Genomic DNA, 22,127 nt, shown 5'->3' on the forward strand with positions numbered 1-22,127 from the left:
AAAGTGCACACAAATAGTATAAAAAGAGCTAAATGAACTGCTAAGCGGAATGACTGATGAATCACACTGACATGGTTTAGAGGGGATGAGACAAACAAAGCAGACTTGAGTAAAACCATGAACCTCTGAGTTCCCTATGAGCAAAGAGAAACATGCAGACCTTTGACTGGATCTGTTCAAATATGCTGAGTTTGATGAATTCTCCAATGTTTGATCAAATTTTTAATATGGCTGATTACAGACCTCCAAATATATAAGTGTGACTGATGAGATACCCGACCCAGAGCCTGACACTGTGTGTGTGGCCATCCATGTTTGTTTAATATAATGTATCCAATACAACCAAACTGAAACTCTATCATCCAACTGTGACCAGACGTTAAGAAAATGAGAACTAAATATATTAAATATCATATAAGTCCAAAGACTAAAGAAGTCAATTATAAAATTCTCAACAATATCTATCCATCCAATTAATTGCTAAGATTGAGATTTAATTTTGATCACAATAACTGCAGCTTTTGTGACACTGGAATGAAAACTACTGATCATCTGTTATTTGATTGCATTTACTCTATAACATTCTGGGAAGACTTACAAGACTGGCTGTCAACTAAAATCCAACTCCCTGCTCCCCTCTCAAGGACAAATATTGCGTTTGGCTTGGGAAACATTAAGAGTGACCTGATTGTTAACAACCTGGTACTCCTGGCAAAATTCTTCATCCACACATCTAAATGGAGGAAAATTAAACCCATCTTTTCTGTGTTCAGAAGGGACCGGATGGACATTCATCTCAGTGCCTTAAAACTAATGGAGGGGAAACATGCAAAGTCTCTTCTCAGAGCTTATGAAGATCGTAAGATATATGAGGACCTCTAGTGGAACTAAAAGAGAACTTAGTATTACTTAGTATTTTATTTATTTACTCATTCATTTTTTTTATTATCATTATTATTTTATGCAATTTAATTTGTGCATAATGTGCCTTGTTATTCAGGTTTATTTATCATGATTTCAATGCCTTGATATTTGTACGATTCAAGTTTTCAATAAAGAAAGGGGAAAAAAGAAGGAAAGTTTCTCACTTGCTCAGCGCACACAGGTTTCCACGGCGACGCAGGGGATGGGCGGTGTTACATCAACCGGAAGTAGCGCAAGCAGAAAATGAAAAGGAGACAGGCGAGCATGTTTTGTATACCACCATGCACAGATATATGTTGAATGTGTGAAACCAGTATAGTGCTACCCGGCGGCAAGGATTCCTTTTATTATTAGTGAGCCGACTGTATGCGAGAAGCCAGAGCGGTCCCATCCACTGCATTGATAACCTTTCATTGACAGCGATTAAATCTACACTGTTGTCATCGTTACCATGGAAGACTACCACGACTATCGTTGAGTAGGATTACTGCCGAACTTTCAGCCCGTACTGCTACGGTTTCAACATGCCCGACCGGCAGTGCCCCAAGAGGCTGTGAGTTGCCTTATATTGACGTTATAGCCTGCTTTTTCCATCTGGAAATTACTTGGCAGGGGAAAGCAGACAAGCACAGCTAGGGTTAGCCTTCTCCGTGCTGCAGTCCTGGGCTTTTACATGACCTAACTATTGACATTGTTGTGCACCTATTCCTTCCTGGACATCTCAAAACCAATAAGTATTTTATGGGATTCACTTCGGCGAAGGAGAAGAGTGCCTAAGCTAAAATGATGAACTGGAGGCGGCTACTACGAATGTCCAACCGATCGTTTCTGGCCTTCATATTCTTCTTCTCCATGTCCACCACTTGTCTCTACTTCATTTATGTGGCTCCTGGAATAGGTTAGTAAACAGATGTTTACACTGACGCTTATCAAGGTAACTCTTAATGTTATTACGTGTGGATTCTTTTGTGCTGCCCAACTAGCTCTAGTTGCTTACGATTAGCTTACAGGCTAACTACTTCACACCTAAATGTCCACCCCAGGCCATGATTTCAAGCTAACCTTCATTATCGTGCGATATTAAATAGCGAACTGCTTCTCCCAGTGGCAAGTGGATTGCTATATTGTCTAAATATAGCCCATTGTGTTGAAGTTAAGGATGATATACGCTTTATCTGACAGTTCAAAGCAGATTTGTGAATGAATGAAGTGGGGCATCACTGCAAATTCTAATGTTGTTTGGTTGGTCTAACTAGACAACCGGAATGCATGTATGTATGCATGCATACATACATACATACATACATACATACATACATACATACACACACACACACACATATATATATTTATTAAATTTGCCATGCACTCAGAATTTTTCTGCAAACTGCTTACATCCACACCAGATTTCGCCTGTGTGTGATTGAAGAAGCTTATTGCACTGCTGTATGAATCTGTGTGAATTGGGGATCGTGGCTTGTACAGTAAAGTGCGTTAAGAGTCTAGGTATGGGCTAAGAAATGTTGAGCTTTTTGGGGGGGACTTTGTGACTTTGACTAATTATATCTCCTAACGTAGGTCACAGTTAATGAGATTCTCCAATCAGACACATTCACAACAATAGGGAAATCTCTGGAGCCCTCAGGTGAGGGGTGGCACAGCATGCAGAGCCAGGAAGTAATGTATTGATTAAACTCTGATGACCACTGATGTTTACTGCACATCCACACCAGCCTTTATCAGCAAAAACTATTTTTACTTCTTTGTTGGCGTCTTCTTCATGTATGGCACTGCTTATTCATCTTGAGATATTTTTATTCTTTTTATTTTTTGTTTTTCTTATCTATTGCATGTTAAACATGTAATCAACGTGCCCACTAGGTCGCGGTGAATCCTCCCCAGCTGCTGTATTCTCACTTCCAGTCACTTGGATGTTTTACAAGGGGGCTGGCAGAAGAAACTTAGTAAGTTAGCCTCTCACTCTCACATTTGAGTTCTCAAGTCCCTCCGGAGAATATTAGTAAATTATCTGGAATTTGATACATATCTGAATGTAGCTTTGAAAATAATATATTTATGAGTGATTGTTTTTTGCAATTCAACTTTAACGTTGAATTGCAAAAAACCCACTATATTTGGAAATTTGTAAAATTTTTACCAAAGTTAGCTTATAATGTCATCAAGACCGCCATAATTTTTGGTCTTTGGTTTTTGAGTCATTGCTGAGATATGAATTATCTTAAAGGGGCAGTGTGTAAGCTTTCTCTATGGCTCTCTTTGCAAAAACAGGACATAATCCTCATATCTAAGTTTGCAGTGATCCTAAAATAAAAACAGTAGTGTCACTGTTTTGATAGAATGAGCCTGATAAATTTGTTAATTTATGATTTTATAATTGCTATGTTACATCGCCACATTGCTACAGTATGGCAAGCCAACCTGGACAAAATTTGTCACTCCTAACTCGCGTCATGTAAAAAAAGACAGCGTAAAAAGCGCTATCCTAACCGAGTAAACGGCGCTTTTTACGGCGCTCTTAATAAAGAACGGTGTAAACTACGGCTTTACGGTGGGGTGAACGCAGCTCTTTTATGCTGCTATGTTAAGCAAGGGAAAGCAGCGTTAAATACTGCACTTTCTGTGCTGATTGACACTGGACGGCATAAAGAGCGTCGTCGTATTGATGACAGCACCCATGGATATCACAACAACTAATATCTAACTTTGATCACTCAATCAGTGAAGATGAAGGGCTGACCAAACTATTCGAGCATGGATCGCCACCAAATGATTTGAGCACGGATCGCCTTTGCGGAATAGCACATCATCCACGGCCTATAGTATTATTCTGTGTCATTTAAGAACCCAATAATAATTAATTTAGTGTGTACAACAAGGTTACAGGTTACAATACCAAAATGTTTTTTTACTTGTTTTCTGTTACCCAGGTTTATTATACTGCTTTATGTTGCATGTTGAGTTGTGCAATACAACTTTAGGACTTTAAAATTTAGTGTATTATATTTTTACTTCTTTCATCATCAGTCACAGCACTTTATTATTTTATATACACATGTGCTTCATTTAAGAAGCTATTAATCCCCACCACTGGGGTAAATTTGATTCTACTACCTACGTACCATAGTTTACAGTAGGACAGATGTGTGACCTCTGGGTGATGATGGTCTTTTTCTTAGATTTGTGTTTGTACACCTATAGCTCCAAAGCTATATGCAAGCCCTTCTGGGGTCATAATGCTCTTAAAAGACTTGTCAGACAACATAATTTTGTCAAACCATATGTGCAATCAGTACCATTTTATATTAAATAGTCTATAGACTAAATCAATAAGAGAACAGAGATAAAGAATACACAAAAATCGTATATTATGGCAACTTTTTGGTCAGACTTTATTCAAACATTCCCCACCAGGGGGCATCAGTTTTAAATTTGAGGAGTATTTTTTCCAGCCAAATATTTGTTCAATGGCCATTACTGTAGTTCCTAACTATGCCAAACTTTCTATTTGAAGATAAAATGATGAATAATCAATCAGAATTAATTTGTATAATAAGATTTTCTATTTTAATCAATACATTGATAAAAATAACTTTTTTTGTATAGCACTTATCAAAACAAGGTAACAAAGTGCTTTACACAAAACATCCATGGCAAAATGAAGAATGACTTATAACAAAAGGTATTCAGTTCAGTTCAATTTTAAGAGCCAAATCATAACATAATAAGGTCAAGACCTTAAAATGTATAGAGAAACCCAGCAGTTCCCACAATGAGCAAGCACTTTGGTGACTGTGGAGAGAAAAAACTCCCTCTTTTTAACTTGGAGAAACCTCTAGCAGAACCAGACTCAGTGCAACTAGAACTATACATGCACCCACACATTGTACACCTATAACTCCAAAGGCATGCATTGTGTTTTACGTAGTTTATTAATGTTTAGTCGATTTTCCCATTTATTTTGAATTTTAATTCTGTTTTCTTTAATTTATGATTTTTTCCCTTCAACCACTCTGAACTAATGTATGGAATTTTTATAAATGCAACTCTAGATGGCATTGATTTCCCAAAGATGTTTGACAAGGTTATGCACATGAGATGTTTTTGCATAATCCTGCTATCTAATATATATATATATATATATATATATATATATACACCCAAAATAAATACAGCAGATCTGTTTGATGTCTTTTTTATTATTGCACTTTTCTTTCCAGTGTAAACTCAATTGAAGAAATATTTATGATGCGCAATATGAATATATTCATTAAAACAAAATTATTTCAAAGCAAATGTGTACTGTTTGGCCTTGTTTGTAGGATCTGGGAAAAGTTCCCCGATCTGAAAAATTCAGCGGCTGGGGATGATGAGATGGTTTTCCTGGCCTAAAGAGCCATGTTGCCTATAAATAAAATGCTGATATGCTGTGGTAACGTTGTTGTCATCCCCAGGCTCTCTAATATGGTCTAACACCATAACCAGTGTTGTGCCAGTTCACACTTAAAATGAACTAGTTCAAAGTTCAGTTCATACAGTTGAAAATAAGCTAGTTCACGTTCATAGTTCTTCTTTTAAATTTTTTAACGAAGTTCACAGTTACAAAAACGTAGCCTGGTCAAAGTGCAATATTCAGCCAACATATCTTAACATCCTCAAAAGAAAGTAAATATTGAGTAAACAAGTAAATAAGTCGTTCTTATTTGATTTCTTCATCACTTGATGTGTGTCCAGCGAAAAAATAAAGCTCTGAAATCACACATCACTAGCATTTAACCAACATACATAGCTTTCACATGTTCATTTTAGAAACTGGGCTCCCCTGTATAAAGGGGAGTCAGAGGTAGAGTCCCATTTACACCAGGTATTAAAATGTGATCTGTATCTGGACACAGTATCCAGATAAGGAAAGATGCATATTAAAGCACGGTGTAAACGCTTTGTAATTAGAATGTGATCAGATCTGTCAGTTCACATCTGGATGTAGTCTGGCTTGCATTGTGTTTGGATCTTAGATAGATGTGAACACAATTCAGACAACAATCTACAGAGCAGGGCCGGCCCTGGCAATGTTGGAGCCTTAGGCAAGATTTCAGATTGGCACAACTGACAAAAGTGTGGAATAAGTACATAATTAAAGATGCGGAAGTTTCATCATATGGGGGCAAAAATCTGGGAAATTTAAACTCCAGGAGAACAGCGGGGAAATCAAAAGTGTGGTATGCATATTTAATCCGGTCGCTTGTTTTTCAGTCAGATTTTTTTTTTATCTTCCTGACTTGTTGTTGATGTTTGTCCAGAGAAAAAGGACAGCTATTAAAAGTCAAAAACATACAGCATTTAGCTGTACTAAACATATATATTTTCCTTATATAAAAATAACATAAAAATCTTCCTTTTATAAGCTTCCCTGTGTATGTTGGGTGTTTGAACCTGAGGCCTTAGCGAAAGCTTAGTGCAATATTCAGCCAAATATTCCTCATCTGAAAAGAAAATAACATTTGGTTAATGATATGTAAGCAATTATCATTAACTTTGACTGTCTGCCTTCCTGGTTTGGGTGTCCAGAAAAAAAGTTACAGCTCTGAAACCTCAGAAACACAAAGCATTTAGCTTTAACAATCATTAATAGCTTTCAAATTTTCATTTTAGAAGCTGGGTTCCACTGTATGGGGTGGTAGAGTTAGAGTCAGAGGCTTCACAGTGCAATATTCAGCAAACTAAAAAGAAGAACATAACAAAAAAATAAACATTGTAAAAAAATATAGCACCACAAAAGTCCAATCCACCAGCAAAGTTACACTTCCTTTATTCTTTTAGTTTTTTGTTGGCATTCAAGAGCAGTTGCTTCTCGAAGTTGGCATCACCGAGCCGGTTTCTCCTGGGCCTAAGTATTTGACCACCAATGCTGAAAAGCCTCTACACTTGTGTGCTTGAGGGGAGTGGGGTGTTGTACTTTGTGAAGAGCTTTTTGAGCTTGGGCAGCAGCATGTACTCACCAATCCCCTCTGTGGTAGGTGCATCCAAATAACTGTCCACTGTGAACAGAAGTTCTTTGGGTTTTGGCTGAACTTGTTGTCTGGGACTTCACTGGACTGGGATACATCCGAGCTTTGTGGGTCTGAGTCATCAAAGTTAACAGTTTGAAATTCTCGTTTTAACATCACTCTGTACTGTATCCGTTTCTCCTTATCTTCTACGGAGTTGAGCTTGAATGTTGGCATTAGTATAGCGGCCAATATGTGTTCCTTCTTCTCAGGCAAGCCTTCCAGTCTCGTTCTCAGTGACTGCATGATGTTCTGTATGAGGGGACGGCATGTAATCAGATCAGGGTTTCTTGGAAGATATCAGGGTGGTAGATCTCAGCTTACATTTGGAATTAAAAAGTGATCTTGGGCTCGAAAAGGTTGGTGATCACTGTTTTAGGGCTTCGTTTAACCCTGTTCCACAAAGCAGATGCCTTTGCAAAAACGGCCCTTGACAATGTTTTGTATTATTTTTCAGTACATTATCTGTCTTTGGCAATGAGATTTAAGGTGTGAGCTATGCACCTTCTGTGAGGGGGAAGACGGGGATCATCCAATGCTGAGAGAGGCTCAGGTTCCATGTCATCATCTTTGTCTGACCTCTCACTAGCAGCAGCAGGAGGCGAGGTAGATCCTGGTTCGTTATGATTTTCAGTTGCTCCATCATCATTGTCATCATCTGGATGTGGATCATCATCATCACTAGTGGCAGAATATTCTCCAAAACAGTTGTCTGCGTTGTCTGTCACTGTGCATACAATCTAGTTTTGGATTTTGAACTCTTTATGCACCTGTGACAATGCTTTTGCCAGCACATCATTTGTGCGTGCTCCTCTGATTCGCCGGCATGCAAGTACTGCAGAGCTTCTCTGAGACACATCATTTTTGTTGAGTCAGTGAACCGTGATGCCTATAAACGCCTTGTTCACAGCAGACCGGCAATATGCAGTTGTGCACACAGTATCGACTTAAGAGAGTTCAGCCCTTTAACGTTCTGCTCAACCTTTTGTTAGAGCACATTTTGAGTCATTATATCTCAATGAGAAATGTTTTGAACTGAACCCAAGCTGATTGAACATCTCTACCAGTTGGTGTAGATATGTTATGCTTTCAAAAATCCGCTAGATGTCGCTGTGTCTTTATGTGGTAGGCCTTTTCTGATCGCTTCCAAACGAAGTGAAAAAGAGAAAATTAACTCCAGACATGAGGACACCTTGTGGGGCAATGTTCAAAGGTAAGCATATTTTTCCGACATATTATAGTAGCAGAGGACTTTCTTGACAGAATTATGTAACTTGATGCAACAAAAACAAATCTTAAAAGCGTCAAATAATTTTTTTAACACATGCTTTACCAAACGGTTGAATTGTCATTTTACGGTAAAAGTAAAGAAGATTGCTAATGTAATTAAAATTGATTATTTACTATGAAATAAAAAACCTCTGATCAGTCATTGTTGCTAAAATGATACATTGAATGGTATTCTATATATATATATATATATATATATATATATATATATATATATATGTATATATATATATATATATATATATATATATGTTATCATGTTATCAGACTATACGAGTCTGTTTGCTAACGTTAGCTTGCATGAGCATTCAGCTAATTCAGGTAATAAAGCACTACCACAGCGCGGTAACATATTTTCTACATGTAATCTACGTGTCATCTACTCCTTACATACGAAATACACAAGTAACATTCGTAAATATGTCTATAGACACCTCATCACTGGAGGGAAGAAAGCTTGGTGCGGTCATCTGGCGTTTCGATGCAGGGGTGCCACCGTAGCTCTCTTGCTTAGGTAGGGAGGGGCGAAGTGAGGAGCACTCACATATCTTGCAATTTTACACACTTCACCTTAAGTTGCATACTGTATGTCTTTAGGGGTCAGTACGACAAAGCAAGTTCAACATATCCAGCGTACCTTTTCGTTATCATGCTTCCCTTCAACCTCACGTCTGCTTTCCTGAGCACCTACGCTACCAAGCTGGTTATCAGCTGTCTCAGTTAACCCTGGGTTTTCGTAATCAGCTACGAGCACTTGCATGTGGATGAGGCAGAGTTGTTAATTATGAACAATATTATGAGAACCATGATTAAAGAAACTATATATAATATGAGAGGAAATGCTAATACCTGCCAGTCAAGTCAGTTTTTGCGATAGACAAAATTGACATTCAACAAAGTGAAATGCAAATGATCACATAACTTGAAAAGAAACCGTAGAATATTTTTAATTTTTTTAAAAATAAGGCTGAACTTATGCTGTTAATTAGCAATACAATTTTAAGTAAATTAGTATAAATGCCATTAAATAATCATTCATTAATTGTGATCACGTAAAAAAGTTAGAAATAATCGCAATTTTGATTTAAAGACATATCGCCCAGTCCCAGGTCATGGTAAAGGCCTTTACTGCATCTGGAATGCTTGGGAAGAGATGCTGTATGGAGAGAAATGGGACGTTTTCACAAATATGGACTGTTGAGCTAACACTGTGATACGTCTCAAACCTCCACATGTAAAATGCAACTGATCCATGCGGTTCAGGTGATCCTTGAACAGTAGAGATGCGCTGATCGGCTCTGACGACATCCTAATCTGCACGTATGATTGACTTGTCCGCCCATCACCCACCCGAAGGAATTATTTTCTCCAATTGAGAGAACCACACCCAAATGAAAATTCCAGTCTACCTCTACTGGTGATAATATGCTAACATATTATACTTAAGAAGGCTGTTTTTTTATTAAATTCATATTTATTTAATTTAGAGTTTTTTGAAAATGTACATGATAACAGGTATTTGCATAATCACAGAGCCTGTTATGGTGACATTTGGGGGGAAAAATATTGCAAGGCCACAATTAGGTGGTGGGACCAGTTATAAATAACTTTGGGCCAAGAGATGTGAATCTGTTATTTAGTAACGAGAACTGGCGAACTGAACTGAAAAAGTCTATAAAATTGCTGGGATTATACCTTAAGCATGGCACCATGGGCATTCAATCAATTTGGGCATTCAATCAATTTGGCTATCAGAAAACATGTCATATTAATATAAAATATATTAACATTAAATAATAACTTTAATTGACATTAAAGCTACCTTGGGGCACCAACCTTCAAAGGAAGGGAAAAGATAGCCAATATATTAATTTAGTCTCATGAAATGACCCACTACAAATTTGGAACTCTGATTAATAATTCAATTAATGACTATCACCAAAACTACCACATCAGTAGTATGCAAAGTTCAAGGATATGTAATTCTTGACAGTGTAGAGGTTGGCAAAATTCACCCCTATGCAACATTAATTAAGGCAGCATTTGTTAAAGAAAAACATTGAAAATAACCACATATAACCACACAAACTAACTAAAGGTGTACTTAGAATGTGTGTGTGTGTGTGTGTGTGTGTGTGTGTGTGTGTGTGTGTGTGTGTGTGTGTGTGTGTGTGTGTGTGTGTGTGTGTGTGTGTGTGTGTGTGTGTGTGTGTGTGTGTGTGTGTGTGTGTGTGTGTGTGTGTGTGAGAGAGATTGTATTTTCAAAATGGCAGCTGGCCACTATGAAGACAAAAGACCCCTATGGTGGGACCATGTGGCTGAGATCACATGTTTGTTAAGCTTGTGAGATGTTTCAAGATTCAACATTCAAGACTTTATTGTCATGTGCACAACAATTACATTTAGCAGTCGCTGGCAATGAAATCCGGTTGACCTTCTTCCTACACCGCTGGGTGTAGAGGTGCTCCATGGATGGCAGCTCCGTCCTGGTGATGTGCTGAGAAGACTTCATCACTCTCTGTAGAGCCTTACGGTTCAGGGCAGTGCAGCTGCCATACCAGGCGGTGATGCAGCCAGCCAGATACTCTATGGTGCACCTGTAGAAGTTGCAGAGAATCCCGGAATCCATGTTGAGCCTCCGCAGCCTGCTGAGGAAGAAGAGCCGCTGTCTGGCTGTCTTCCTGATGGAGTCTATGTGGTGATTCCAGGTCATGTCATAACTGAACCCTGAAGAACCTGAAGCTGCTGACTCTCTCCACCATAGTCCCGTTGATGGAGAGGGGGGTGTGTTCAACTCTATGTCTCTTCCTGTAGTCCACGATCTCTGAGCTTGGTGACGAGCTTCAGGGGCACGATGGTATTGAACGCTGAACTATTATCAATGAACAGCATTCTCACATATGTGTCCCTCTGATCCAGGTGGGAGAGGGCAGTGTGTAGGGTGAGGGAGATGGCATCTGCAGTGGACCTATTTGGCCTGTAGGCAAACTGAAGTGGGTCCAGTGAGTCAGGGAGGGAGGAGGTGATGAAGGATTTGACTAACAGTTCCAAGCACTTCATGATGGTGGAGGTGAGTGCTACTGGGCGGTAGTCATTCAGGCAGAGGGTTTTCGTTTTCTTCGGAACAGGGACAATGATGGTCTCCTTGAAGCATGTGGGGACTACAGACTGGAGCAGTGACAGGATGAACATGTCTGTGAACACATCTGCCAGCTGATCTGCACACACCTTGAGAGCTTGGATAGGGGTTGCCATCAGGTCCAGGGCTTTTATTGGCCTGGTTACCTTATGGGTCATGAGGCACACAGTGATGAATAATGGTTGAAAGTTGTGTCCAGGGGCAGGTTTAACACCTAGGTGTGAAGATGAAGCACCCTGCGAGACTGAGTTCTGGAAGCTCTCCTTTGTCTTCAGAACAAGGGACATATGTGGTTGCAGGCTTTGGCTACATATGTAGGCCCAACTATCTTTCACAAATAGTAGGGGGTTCGGCCTTTATTTTTGGAGAGGATAGTCAGCAAGCTGTGAAAGGGGGACAGAGAGTGGGGGAAGACATGCAACACAGGGCTGCGGGTCGAATTCGAACCCAGGCTGCTACGGGTGAGGCATAGTCTCGATGGGGCGGCAGGTAGGCAGGCCCACCACAGGTTGATCAGACTTGGGTGCATGTTCCTAGCATCTTGGGGCCCAGTTGGGTTCTTTCCTCCTAATCCAGAGCCATTGGCTGCAGCTTTCTGCAATGTCTGATTTTGACTTAATGGTCTGGCGCAGGGCTTGTACTTGGATCCCCAGATCTTTGAGCAACCTGATGGTGGATGTTGCAAGGAAACCTCTGCAGCCAACTTCCACAGTTGGACAGTGAACATGACTGTGCTGTGGGTGGATGTTAAGATTCGACTGATTGTTGTGATCAATTTAGCAAGGTGTGAAGTCATAAGCCTGACTACTGTAAACTAGGGCTGCAACAACTAATCGATTATAAAAATAGTTGACAACTAATGTCATAATCGATTAGTAGGGTCTGTTTAAATACACGGCACACACTGAAGAAATGTATGCCTTGTGTAGATTGAGTGACAAGGCTGTCTTCTCTCTGGAGTAAGGCAAACACTGCCAACGATACAGTGGAGACAACTCATCAAAAGTGTAGGAACACTTTACATGAAAGCATTTTTCACATGGAAGTGACAGAGGCTGTCTGATTGACAGCCACAACTTCAGTCACACATACAGCTCTCTATCACACAGAGAAACATTCAGCAGGCCACGTAGTTTTAACTTTTGTTAACCAAGGTTATTTGGATGATTATTCAGAAAAAAAAAAAAAAAGAAGTTAACGATGAATCTGAAGATAAAACAAACGTCTGCGTGTTTGCTCCGTTTCAGCGACCGGGTCACATGGAGCAACTTGGAGAGGTCCTTGTAGCAACAACGGCACACGGGAAAAGCATGGAGCTGCGGAGCCAGGTTTCTTTTATTACCTGCGTCGCGTCACAGGCAGCTCTTAGGGGGGTCATGGGCGTCTGTTGGCTCTCAGCCAGTGAGAGGCCAGAGTTCGAATTCAAGCAGCGGTTTATGACTCCGGGGTGTTTCCCTGAAGGAATTCCGCCGCACTCTTATCAAGATGCTGAAAACTCTATCTCAGGCTTCTGGAGTTACATGTAGGCCCCTCCATTGTTCTCTTTACCTGGCTTTAGATCCCAACACTGTTCAGTCTTGTTGGAGTCTGTTTTGTCGGTTTAATAACTGTAGTGAACAATCACACACTCCCGTTGGCATTGTCATTACAGCTGGTATCTTGCCTGAAGGCTAACCCAAGGGCTAATTCATTAGCTAGCTGATTAGCAGACCTAAGCTAACAAGCCAGGTACATAGACACCAATACCTGCTTATCACTTCTAAAACATAAATAATATAAAATACAAATACTGCATTTTCCTTACCACAGAAACTGGAGCACAGACATCTTTGACTTCTCTCTCAGGACAATCAGCTGTACAACAAATCATATTATTCATCCAATATGTGACTGAAAACTTCTCCATAGACTTGGTCGGGTCATGTTCAGTGACTAAGATTAGCCGATTAGCTCAGGTGAAGCCGAGCAGACAACAGCAGCTAGCAGCCTGAGGGACTAGGGAACCAGTTTGTGATCAGGCACTGTGAAGTCACATGTCAATCAAGTGATATCTATGCATAATTTCACACCTCTATATTATCTAAACGAGCGAGTTACAAAACAAATCACCCCTGTACAGTTTTCACCAGGGAATAATTTATTCATTGAGACCAAAACCATTCTTTGTACCAGACTGTAAACATGTTTAATTCTGCTCTAAAGTTGGGCTTTTTAACATTGGAGTCAATGGGGATTGGCTTGTTCTTAGAGCCAGCCCCAAGTGGCCCAAGTTTTTTGCCCTTCTGCATAGGCTTCGTAGCTAAACTATTTTTATAAACTTATAAATGTCTTTAAATAGGTGCCTCATAAACTCTCGAGCGAATCTAATAAACGCATAGTAAACGTTAAGCCCTGTACATGTTCTAATAACTTCTGATTAGTGTTGGTGTGTATTCCTAACATGTAATGTGAGTGCAGGTAAGAGGGAGATTCAGGAGGGAAGACATGCAGCATAGTGATGTAGCACAGAACGTTGCGGAACGCCACAGTTTGTGAATGCACGTATTAAGAAAAATATTAACCGAATTAACTGACACAAGGAAAATCTGGTCGTTTAGAGCAGGGGTCTTCAACGTTTTTCAGGCCAAGGACCCCCAAACTGATGGAGAGATGGAGCAGGGACCCCCTACTATATATATTGTATAAAATTGTGTTTTATATTAAACTGGGCCTAGTGCCATGTATAAACATAGCTACCCTGTTATTGTGCAGTCTCGTGCTGTGAGTGAACCGGTGCCCAGCTTGAGAGAGCTCCTGTGTTTTCGCTGAATGTGTGCATTGCTGACTGAAAGATAACGTCTTGTGCCTCCATTTATCCGATTGCTACAATATGTTGGATTCATGTTAATGTGTATTTAAAGACATTTCAATTTGTGGAAAAAAAAATTGGTTGGAAATAATTTTTTTTAATAAAAAAAAAAAAAAAAAAATAGTCTAATCAACAAAAAATGTTGCGACCCCCCTGCAGTACTTCCGCGGACCCCCAGTTGAAGACCTCTGGTTTAGAGAATATAAATGTTGGTTTCGATAAATTTTCAATTTAAGTGGTCCCAGTGTTCTCCAGGTGCAAGTGATCTGTACAAGAGGTGGATAACTGCATCATCCACACCAATGCCTGGTCGATGCAGAATCAAATCTGTTGAAAAACATATTCATCTCATTTTCCCACATTCAGGGTCACTCCCACTGTGCTTTGAGATTGTTTTCAGGTCTCTTTTCACCTCTGTGCTGTTCTGTTGGAGCTGTTCCTCCAAGTTCTTTCTGTGTCTGTATTTGCCTTTCCTTATCGCCCTCCTTAGCTCACTCTGTACCCTCTTTAGTTCTTCTTTATCCCCTAATCTAAAAATCTGCAAAATTTTGTTTAGCATGGCTTTTAGTGCATGGTTCACCTCGGGTTTATTGTTGGAGAAAAACCGTACCCTTTAGAATGTTCTCCACACAGAAGTATGCATTCAGTAAGTCCACTGTTTTATTTTCTGGTGTGGCATTTAATATACTGGGTGAAGTTAGGGAGAGTGGAAGACAGGGAAGCAGGCTTGAAGCCTCCAGAGATCAGGAGGAGGGACTGGGATTGCAATGTCTACAGCTGTGACACTACAGTGTGTAATAGCTTGCAAACTGCAGGGTCATCGGCAGACAGGTGGTCTTATTTAATTTCCCTTCGGGGATCAATAAAATAATCTATCAATCGCGGAATGGAACATTTATAGTTAAAATTTTTAATAACTATCCTCAGCAGTTGTACATCCATAGTAAACACAGTCTAATGATTCTTGGGTAAAACAAATTTAAAAGATAAATGAACAAAAAATACACTAAAACACAGAAAGGAGGTTGGAGCTGCTACAACTACCTGCCATACGTGCAGAGCCATTTTTGAAAACACATTAAGTTTGAATAAATAGCATGCGTTTTTGAATGGAAGGTTAATCTTAAGTTCCTTTCATTTTGCATATCTAATGACAATTAAACATGGTGGCCTGATGTTTGAAGTGACCTGCTCACTTTAACATTCAAGTCTGAATAGCAATCTAGTAGGTTGAACTTAGTAACATTTCTTTATCACTTTGAACATAGAACTAATCTGAACTGTGTTGTCAGCCAGACATTTTAAAAGGAAATAATAATATGATAATATATATAACTTTTATATTTTTTCTTCTTCACATTTATTTCATTGTTTTGATTACATTTTTCAACGTCTTATTTCATTTTGGTTGCTGTTGTAGTTTTGATGAATGAGTTATGCATTTACTGTTATTATTGTTTCTACCTGCAACTAAAGAATCAGATGAGATGTAACTGAAACATCATCTGTTCAATGTGTAAAGTTGTGTTTTACAATAAGTGAGGGCATGTAACAGCTGTTGCTACAATGCTACATGAAGAAAATATAAGTAATTGAGTATATTTAAAGAAATTAACAATAAGTCAAAGAGGCTAAAATGTTTTTTTCTGTCTTTCTGTCAGCCAACACATACTTCTTCATGGTGCAGGCTCAGGGCATCATGTTGAGGGACAATGTAAGGACCATTGGCCAGATGATTCGATTGTACACCAATAAGAACAGTACAGTCAATGGGACAGGTAAGTGATAATCATATTCATGTTTACCGTATGTTCTATTGCCTGACCTCTTTCCTGGCTAAATCCAGATGCTCTACCTTTTAAAAAGTTACAGTTAGAGTGTAGTATGCCGACATGGTACTGTCTACAGCTTCTTGAATGATTCCTGCTACCCGCTCTGCCTACATGTAACATTATGCATTGTACATGAGATTAACAGACATCACTCAAACCCAGGTTCCAAAGTATGCCAACGCATGTGCAGTTGGAAAGTATTAAAAGTCTCACCTGCTGTATTTCACTGCTGGCATCACATGCACTAACACCGTGTTGTCATTGGTTGACAGAGAAAGTTTTAGTTGTGATGCAGCTGAAGTCCCTAATTAAAATGCTGCAGAATTGTAGTCCATTAGAAATCAGATCGTAGTGGCTGCCAGGGGTGGGGTTGAGTATTTGTGATTTGCAAGTGAGCCCATCCCTGGGACACGCAAAGATCAACACAGTTCCCCTCCGGTATACAGTTTGTTAGAGTTGTGATTGCCTAATGAGAACTGTATGTTCTAGTCATGATATGGCAAAATGATACACAATGTTCAGCAAACCTATGACATAACTTTCAAACTGGCCCCGCATTTTTGCGTCTTCGTTGTCATGCTTTCAGGCTCTCCCTTCTACACAGGTTATTGTGAAGCAGGTCACCTGGCCTGCTTCGATGTCAGCCTGTGGTCTACATTAGGACTGGGATCAATCTGATCCATTGAAGGCCCCTCCATGTGGATCTGCATCAAGTCATCAGTCATGGACAATGGCAGTTCTTTTCTCTTTTAAATCTTCAAAGGGATAGTTCACAAATTACTAGTCTGTGCTTGATGGGTCAATGTACTTGTGAGTGCAAGAGAGATCAAACAGCGCTCTACACAGCTCTACAATAAACCAGTGGTTCAGAACTAAAGGTATTTTATGTCATGATGAGACATGTAAAATATTTGGATCACTATTTAAACTGTAATGCGAAACACCGACTGGAATTGCATGTCATCACCTTGCTTCTGAGCAAACAAAGTCAGGATCTTCTCAAGCAGGCCACCTGGATTTGGCATTGCATTGTTTGCCTCCAGCTCCTGGTTCCCCTTTTCTTCTTTTTTTTTACTCGTAGGTAGCGAAGGGGAGGGATCACATTGTTCTTCTCTAATGGGTAAGGTAGACAGCCCCTGAAACGGTTCACAAAGAGCGTGGCAAAAAATGTACAGAAAAATGTACTCCCCATTTCTATCTTAATCAAAACAGTGGATTAATAATGAATAATTGATACTTGTTTCGATTTGCCACTACTGGTAGGTTTTCCAAACTGGATGCAGGACATCGTAAACTACACACACCACCATAGATTTCATGTGTGAGTATTGCAAGTTCCAACAATTTTCTATCACAATACACTTTTTCTCCCCCTCTCTCTCACTCATGCACTCAAGGAATATTCACTGGAAGTAAAAATTCGTCCATGCATTTTGCTTGTATGCATGCATGCGCTCACTAACACACACACACACACACACACACACACACACACACACACACACACACACACACACACACACACACACACACACACACACACACACACATAGTAACACACTAACATTTTCTCACAAGACAGGTATACTAATTGCAATTAAAAACCTATGTGGTTTACACTGGGTTGGGATTATTTGGCACCCTGACTCAGTTATACAATCACACCTATCTGTCCTTAGTGGTCTTCAAGACCCCTGAAAGAAAACATGAATAAATAAAATTTATAATGATCAAAAACCAATGGACACTTAAGTTTCAAATACTATTTAGAACTTAAAAATGTTCCACTGAAATTAATTTTGTTAAAAAGATATACAACTTTCTTACTAAGGGAATGTGAATGCCTTCCATTCTCCAAGAACTGCACATACACAATTTGACATTCATGTATGAGATATCATTGTCTGCGTTAAACAAAATGGCACTCTCAGAAGGGTAAAATATTTATCAGTTTTACAGTTTGTCAAATAATTTTTGCTAACCATTTGTCATGGTCTTATGTTGTCATTATTTCTAGTCCAGTTTTATAACGTACAGTGATGAGTTGTCTACTGTGTTGAGCCTTGAGCATCAATACATTCACAATACATTTGGCAATCAGAATTTTTTTTATATCCATACTAAAATATTGATATTAAGTAAAAATTTATTATAAAACTACCTCGGGGCAAAATCCTTCAAACGGTGAAAATATAGCAAATTCACTGATTTAGTCTCATGGAAACAAACTGTATAGATGTGTATATTGTAGGCACCTTGCTTGAGTTACTACAAATTTCCTTTGATAATCAATTCAGCGATATTATGATGTGTGTATATGATAACTGCATACCCCATTGTTATTGTTAATAATGTTGGTGAGCAAAATCAACAAATCATCTACATATTGTATCAATTTACTGTTCTTGTTCCAGAATCTGGCTAAATACATGTGGGCTATGTTTGAACCCCTGAAGCATTCTAGTGCAGCAATATTGCTTACCTCTATATGTGAATGTAAATAAATGTCTTAATTCTTCAGCCAGTGGAATGCTTAAGGAAGCTGAACACAAATAAATTACCCTAAAAAACTTCACTTCAAGTGGCACATTAGTGAGAAGTGTGTGAGGATTTGGCACCACAGACGACCAGTCTTAGACCACGTCATTTACTGCGCGTAGGTCATGTACTAGCCGATATTTGTATCCTTCTGCTTTCAATACTGGGTGTTACAGTGGCTGTGTGTCTCAACCAGCACTCCTGCATTCAACAATCCTTCAATTGTTTTACTTATCCATCATCTTAATTTTTTAGAGGATACTGAGCATGTCTCAGTAATGTAGTGTTTGGTTCCAGTTCAATTTTCAGTGGTTTAGCTGACTTCATCAACCCTACAAAACATTTTCGCTTTCTTCAACTTGAGTCATTTGAAGTGTTTTATGTGAAGCAAGTGTAACTTATTGTGGTTTTGCAACCATGGGTGTCCTATAGACAATTTTGATCATGTACTCATCCAGTGACCAGAAAATCAAGTTGTCTGCCATTCAGTTTTCACTGCGATTCTCATCATTGGCCCGAGGTCTTTTGATTCAAAGTTTTCACTTACCAGTAAAGTTATATGTTGCATAGATTCAGGCATTCTGAGATGAAGGGATTTGGGTCAACGTTCAGTGCTACCCCTCGTATTATGTATTGTGTTACAATCTCAACATACAGGTCTTTTGTTGACTCATGCCATTTTTCTTAAAAAAGTAACTGTACGATTGGTCATAATACATTTTACAATGATAGTCAGTGTGTATGATTTCTTAGTTTTTTTAACCTGTGAGAGGATAAACATTTCACACTTCTGAAATCCTGATCACTGCTTCGGTTATCTCACCGTGGAAGTATACATTTGTTCTTGCCTGTCAGTATATATTTCTTGTGGTAAACACCAAATTTTCACTTCTCTCACATCTCTCTCTAACAAATTAACAGGTGTTTGATTGGACACCAAAATTGGCAGCATGACTGTACCATTTCCGGTGGTTAGGCGAACTGGAGGTGTCAGTGGAATTATCTGCATTTGTCCATAGAATCCTACTGTCTTGACAAGTTTTCAAGACATGGGGAGATTTGGACATACAAATGTGTAAAGAGCGGGGGTGGTGGGTTCGGAGGCTGGACTGGTACCGGCTGGGTGGGGCTGAGAGACGAGTGCGACCCTGAATGACTCATACGGGGGAGGAAGTACAAAACCAGACGTTTCAATAACATATTTCTTTGAATGGACTGAGTGAAAAAGTCCGCGGAGTGACTGTTTTCATACTTTGAGGGCCCTACTGACCCCCTTCAAGTAATTACGGATAGTAGAAGCCCAGAAAATGTATTTTACACAATATGGGCCTCTCTTGCACCTCCAATCTGTGCTCATCCTTTCCATCATTTCTCTATAGCATGTACCACATGATCACAGAATTCTCTGGGAGACTGCTTTCAGCTTCCTCCTCAGTTTTTCTTGTTTCCACCTCTTCAGTTGCTAATGTATGTTGCTGGATTCTCAGTATCAGCCCCCCCTTTAATGCTTTTGTGTCGATTTTGACAGGATATCCCTTCCGCAAGGCCATCCTTAAACTGGTTTGACATTGATTAAATTCAGTTACATCTGCTAAGGGACCTATCATTCAGGCATTTCAATCTATGCGGATATTCTCCACAGTTGTAATCCCCAATATTTGGGCCCACAAGGCTTTAATGTTACCCATGGCTAATATTTTGCCTATTGTCTCTTCTTCAAATGCTTTTATCCATTTAATAACCCCTCATATATGTCAGGTAGTCTGGTGGTCAGCCCCTCAAGATCGAGTGTTTGCCAAGGTATATATTGTGCTGGTCTACCCTTTTGTGGCAGCTGTGGCTAAGGGGTAGAGCGGTCGTCCTCCAACCAGAAGGTCGACAGTTCGATCCCCAGTCTTCCCCATCTGCATGTTGAAGTGTCCTTGGGCAAGATGCTGAACCCGAATTGCCCCTCATAAAATAAAAAAGAGCTGCTAATAGATGCACTGTATGAATGTGTGTGTGAATGGGTGAATGTAAACCTGTACTGTAAAGCACTTTGTGTGGTCGACAAGACTAGAAAAGCGCTATATAAATACAAAACCATTTATCAGTATTGGATATTGGCCAGGATCAGTATATCTGTGTGTGGGTCTTATTGCAGGTTTATATCTCAGGTGTATATCTTTTGTCTGATCAGCTCCCTCTCTGTGCCTTTCGTCTGTGTTCGCCACCATTGCTAGACTTCCTTCCAAAACACTCCTCTGTTCTACTCCCGGTTGCTCTCCAACATGGCCTATCTGTTCCTCGGTTCCTCTGAGCCTACCTCCGCTACTCTCTGTCTTTGCTTCATTTCCTGCTCTGCTCTCAAAAAATGTATTATATACTTGATCTATCTCTTCCTCAATTTTCTGAATCCTAGTCCGATCTATTTCTCGTTCTGTGTCTGTCTGTTCGAGGTCTTGCCTTGTTATCCCCTGAGAGCTTGGTTTCTTTCAGCATAGCAATCTAGTATTTTCAAGTTTTCCTTTTTTTTTCAACCCTACGATATTTTGAAATGTTTTCCTTGTTGGATAAAACTGGCAAAGTTTGAAAACTCAGCTGTTTAAGTGTATGTTTCCCTTTGGTTTTTGCTCTTGAAATTGTCCCAAATCTCTTTAATATTTATTCTACACTTGATACCTTCTTCTTTGAATAGTTTTAACAGTTTGGCTTTTGAAGTTAATGTACTTACATGATTCTTGCTGTTCAGGGTTTGTACCGTCATAGTTGATTGCATTTATTGTAGCATTCTGGAGCAGCTTTTCAATCTTCAAATTAAGTATATACTAACATAAATGTATAAAATAAATTGTGTAAAAATACACATTTCTCTTATTAGACGGCACAATATTCACATTTATATAAATTCATATTTACAGCATCTGTTCAATGCACAATATTTAGCTTCTCAGGTCAACAATATGTTTAGAGGAGCTGCTATTGCAGCACAATGTTTTTGCATATAGGCTTTGCCTTGAATATGGCAATAAATATGACTATTTCCTTGTATAAAAGTAGTCCTGTGTACTTAAATAAATACAAGTACTATGCAGTACGAAGGCATGCATCTTCTGCTCCTGCAAATATTTCACAATAAACCCCCTTTTCTTTTTAAACAAAAGAATGGATTCGGTCAACAGAAAAGCTTTTATTTTGAAAGTGCTTTTGTTTTGAAATGCATACAGAAAGTGTTGCAACCATTTGTTTGTGACATAAATTCAACAGATAAACATTTAAACTCAGATGAAAGATAATTTTCTCTGTTTATTCTGCTGTGAACCACAACTGTCTATGTCAGTAACGTATTTCCGACACTTCCCAAAACTGTTTCAAAGTAAAAGCACTTCAGCTTTTCACTTTCTGAATCCATTAATTTGTTCTCACGGGACTTTGGTTGTTATCGACAGATCGGAAGATGCTCATCTTTGTACTGTAGAGACCTGGTGTTTAGTTTGGTACATAATCCAACT

The 22,127-nt window shown here is 39.3% G+C and overlaps 1 protein-coding gene across 4 annotated transcripts in view; it reads left to right on the forward strand.

Moving 5' to 3' along the window:
• Positions 1–1,121: 1,121 nt before the first annotated feature.
• b4galt6 (UDP-Gal:betaGlcNAc beta 1,4- galactosyltransferase, polypeptide 6) overlaps positions 1,122–22,127 on the forward strand; it is a 54,131-nt gene continuing 33,125 nt past the window's right edge. Inside the window, exons 1-2 of one of the 4 annotated variants that reach the window (XM_034584067.1) lie at positions 1,122–1,822; positions 15,928–16,044. In XM_034584067.1, coding sequence (XP_034439958.1) covers positions 1,708–1,822; positions 15,928–16,044 — 232 coding nt within the window. In that variant the 5' untranslated portion in view covers positions 1,122–1,707. Of the gene's footprint in view, positions 1,823–15,927; positions 16,045–17,361; positions 17,420–22,127 lie in introns of those variants that run through there. The other 3 variants (XM_034584070.1, XM_034584071.1, XM_034584069.1) reach the window with 3 other exon arrangements.

This window comes from Hippoglossus hippoglossus, chromosome 4, assembly GCF_009819705.1.
Source record: "Hippoglossus hippoglossus isolate fHipHip1 chromosome 4, fHipHip1.pri, whole genome shotgun sequence".
Taxonomy (NCBI): Eukaryota; Metazoa; Chordata; class Actinopteri; order Pleuronectiformes; family Pleuronectidae; genus Hippoglossus; species Hippoglossus hippoglossus.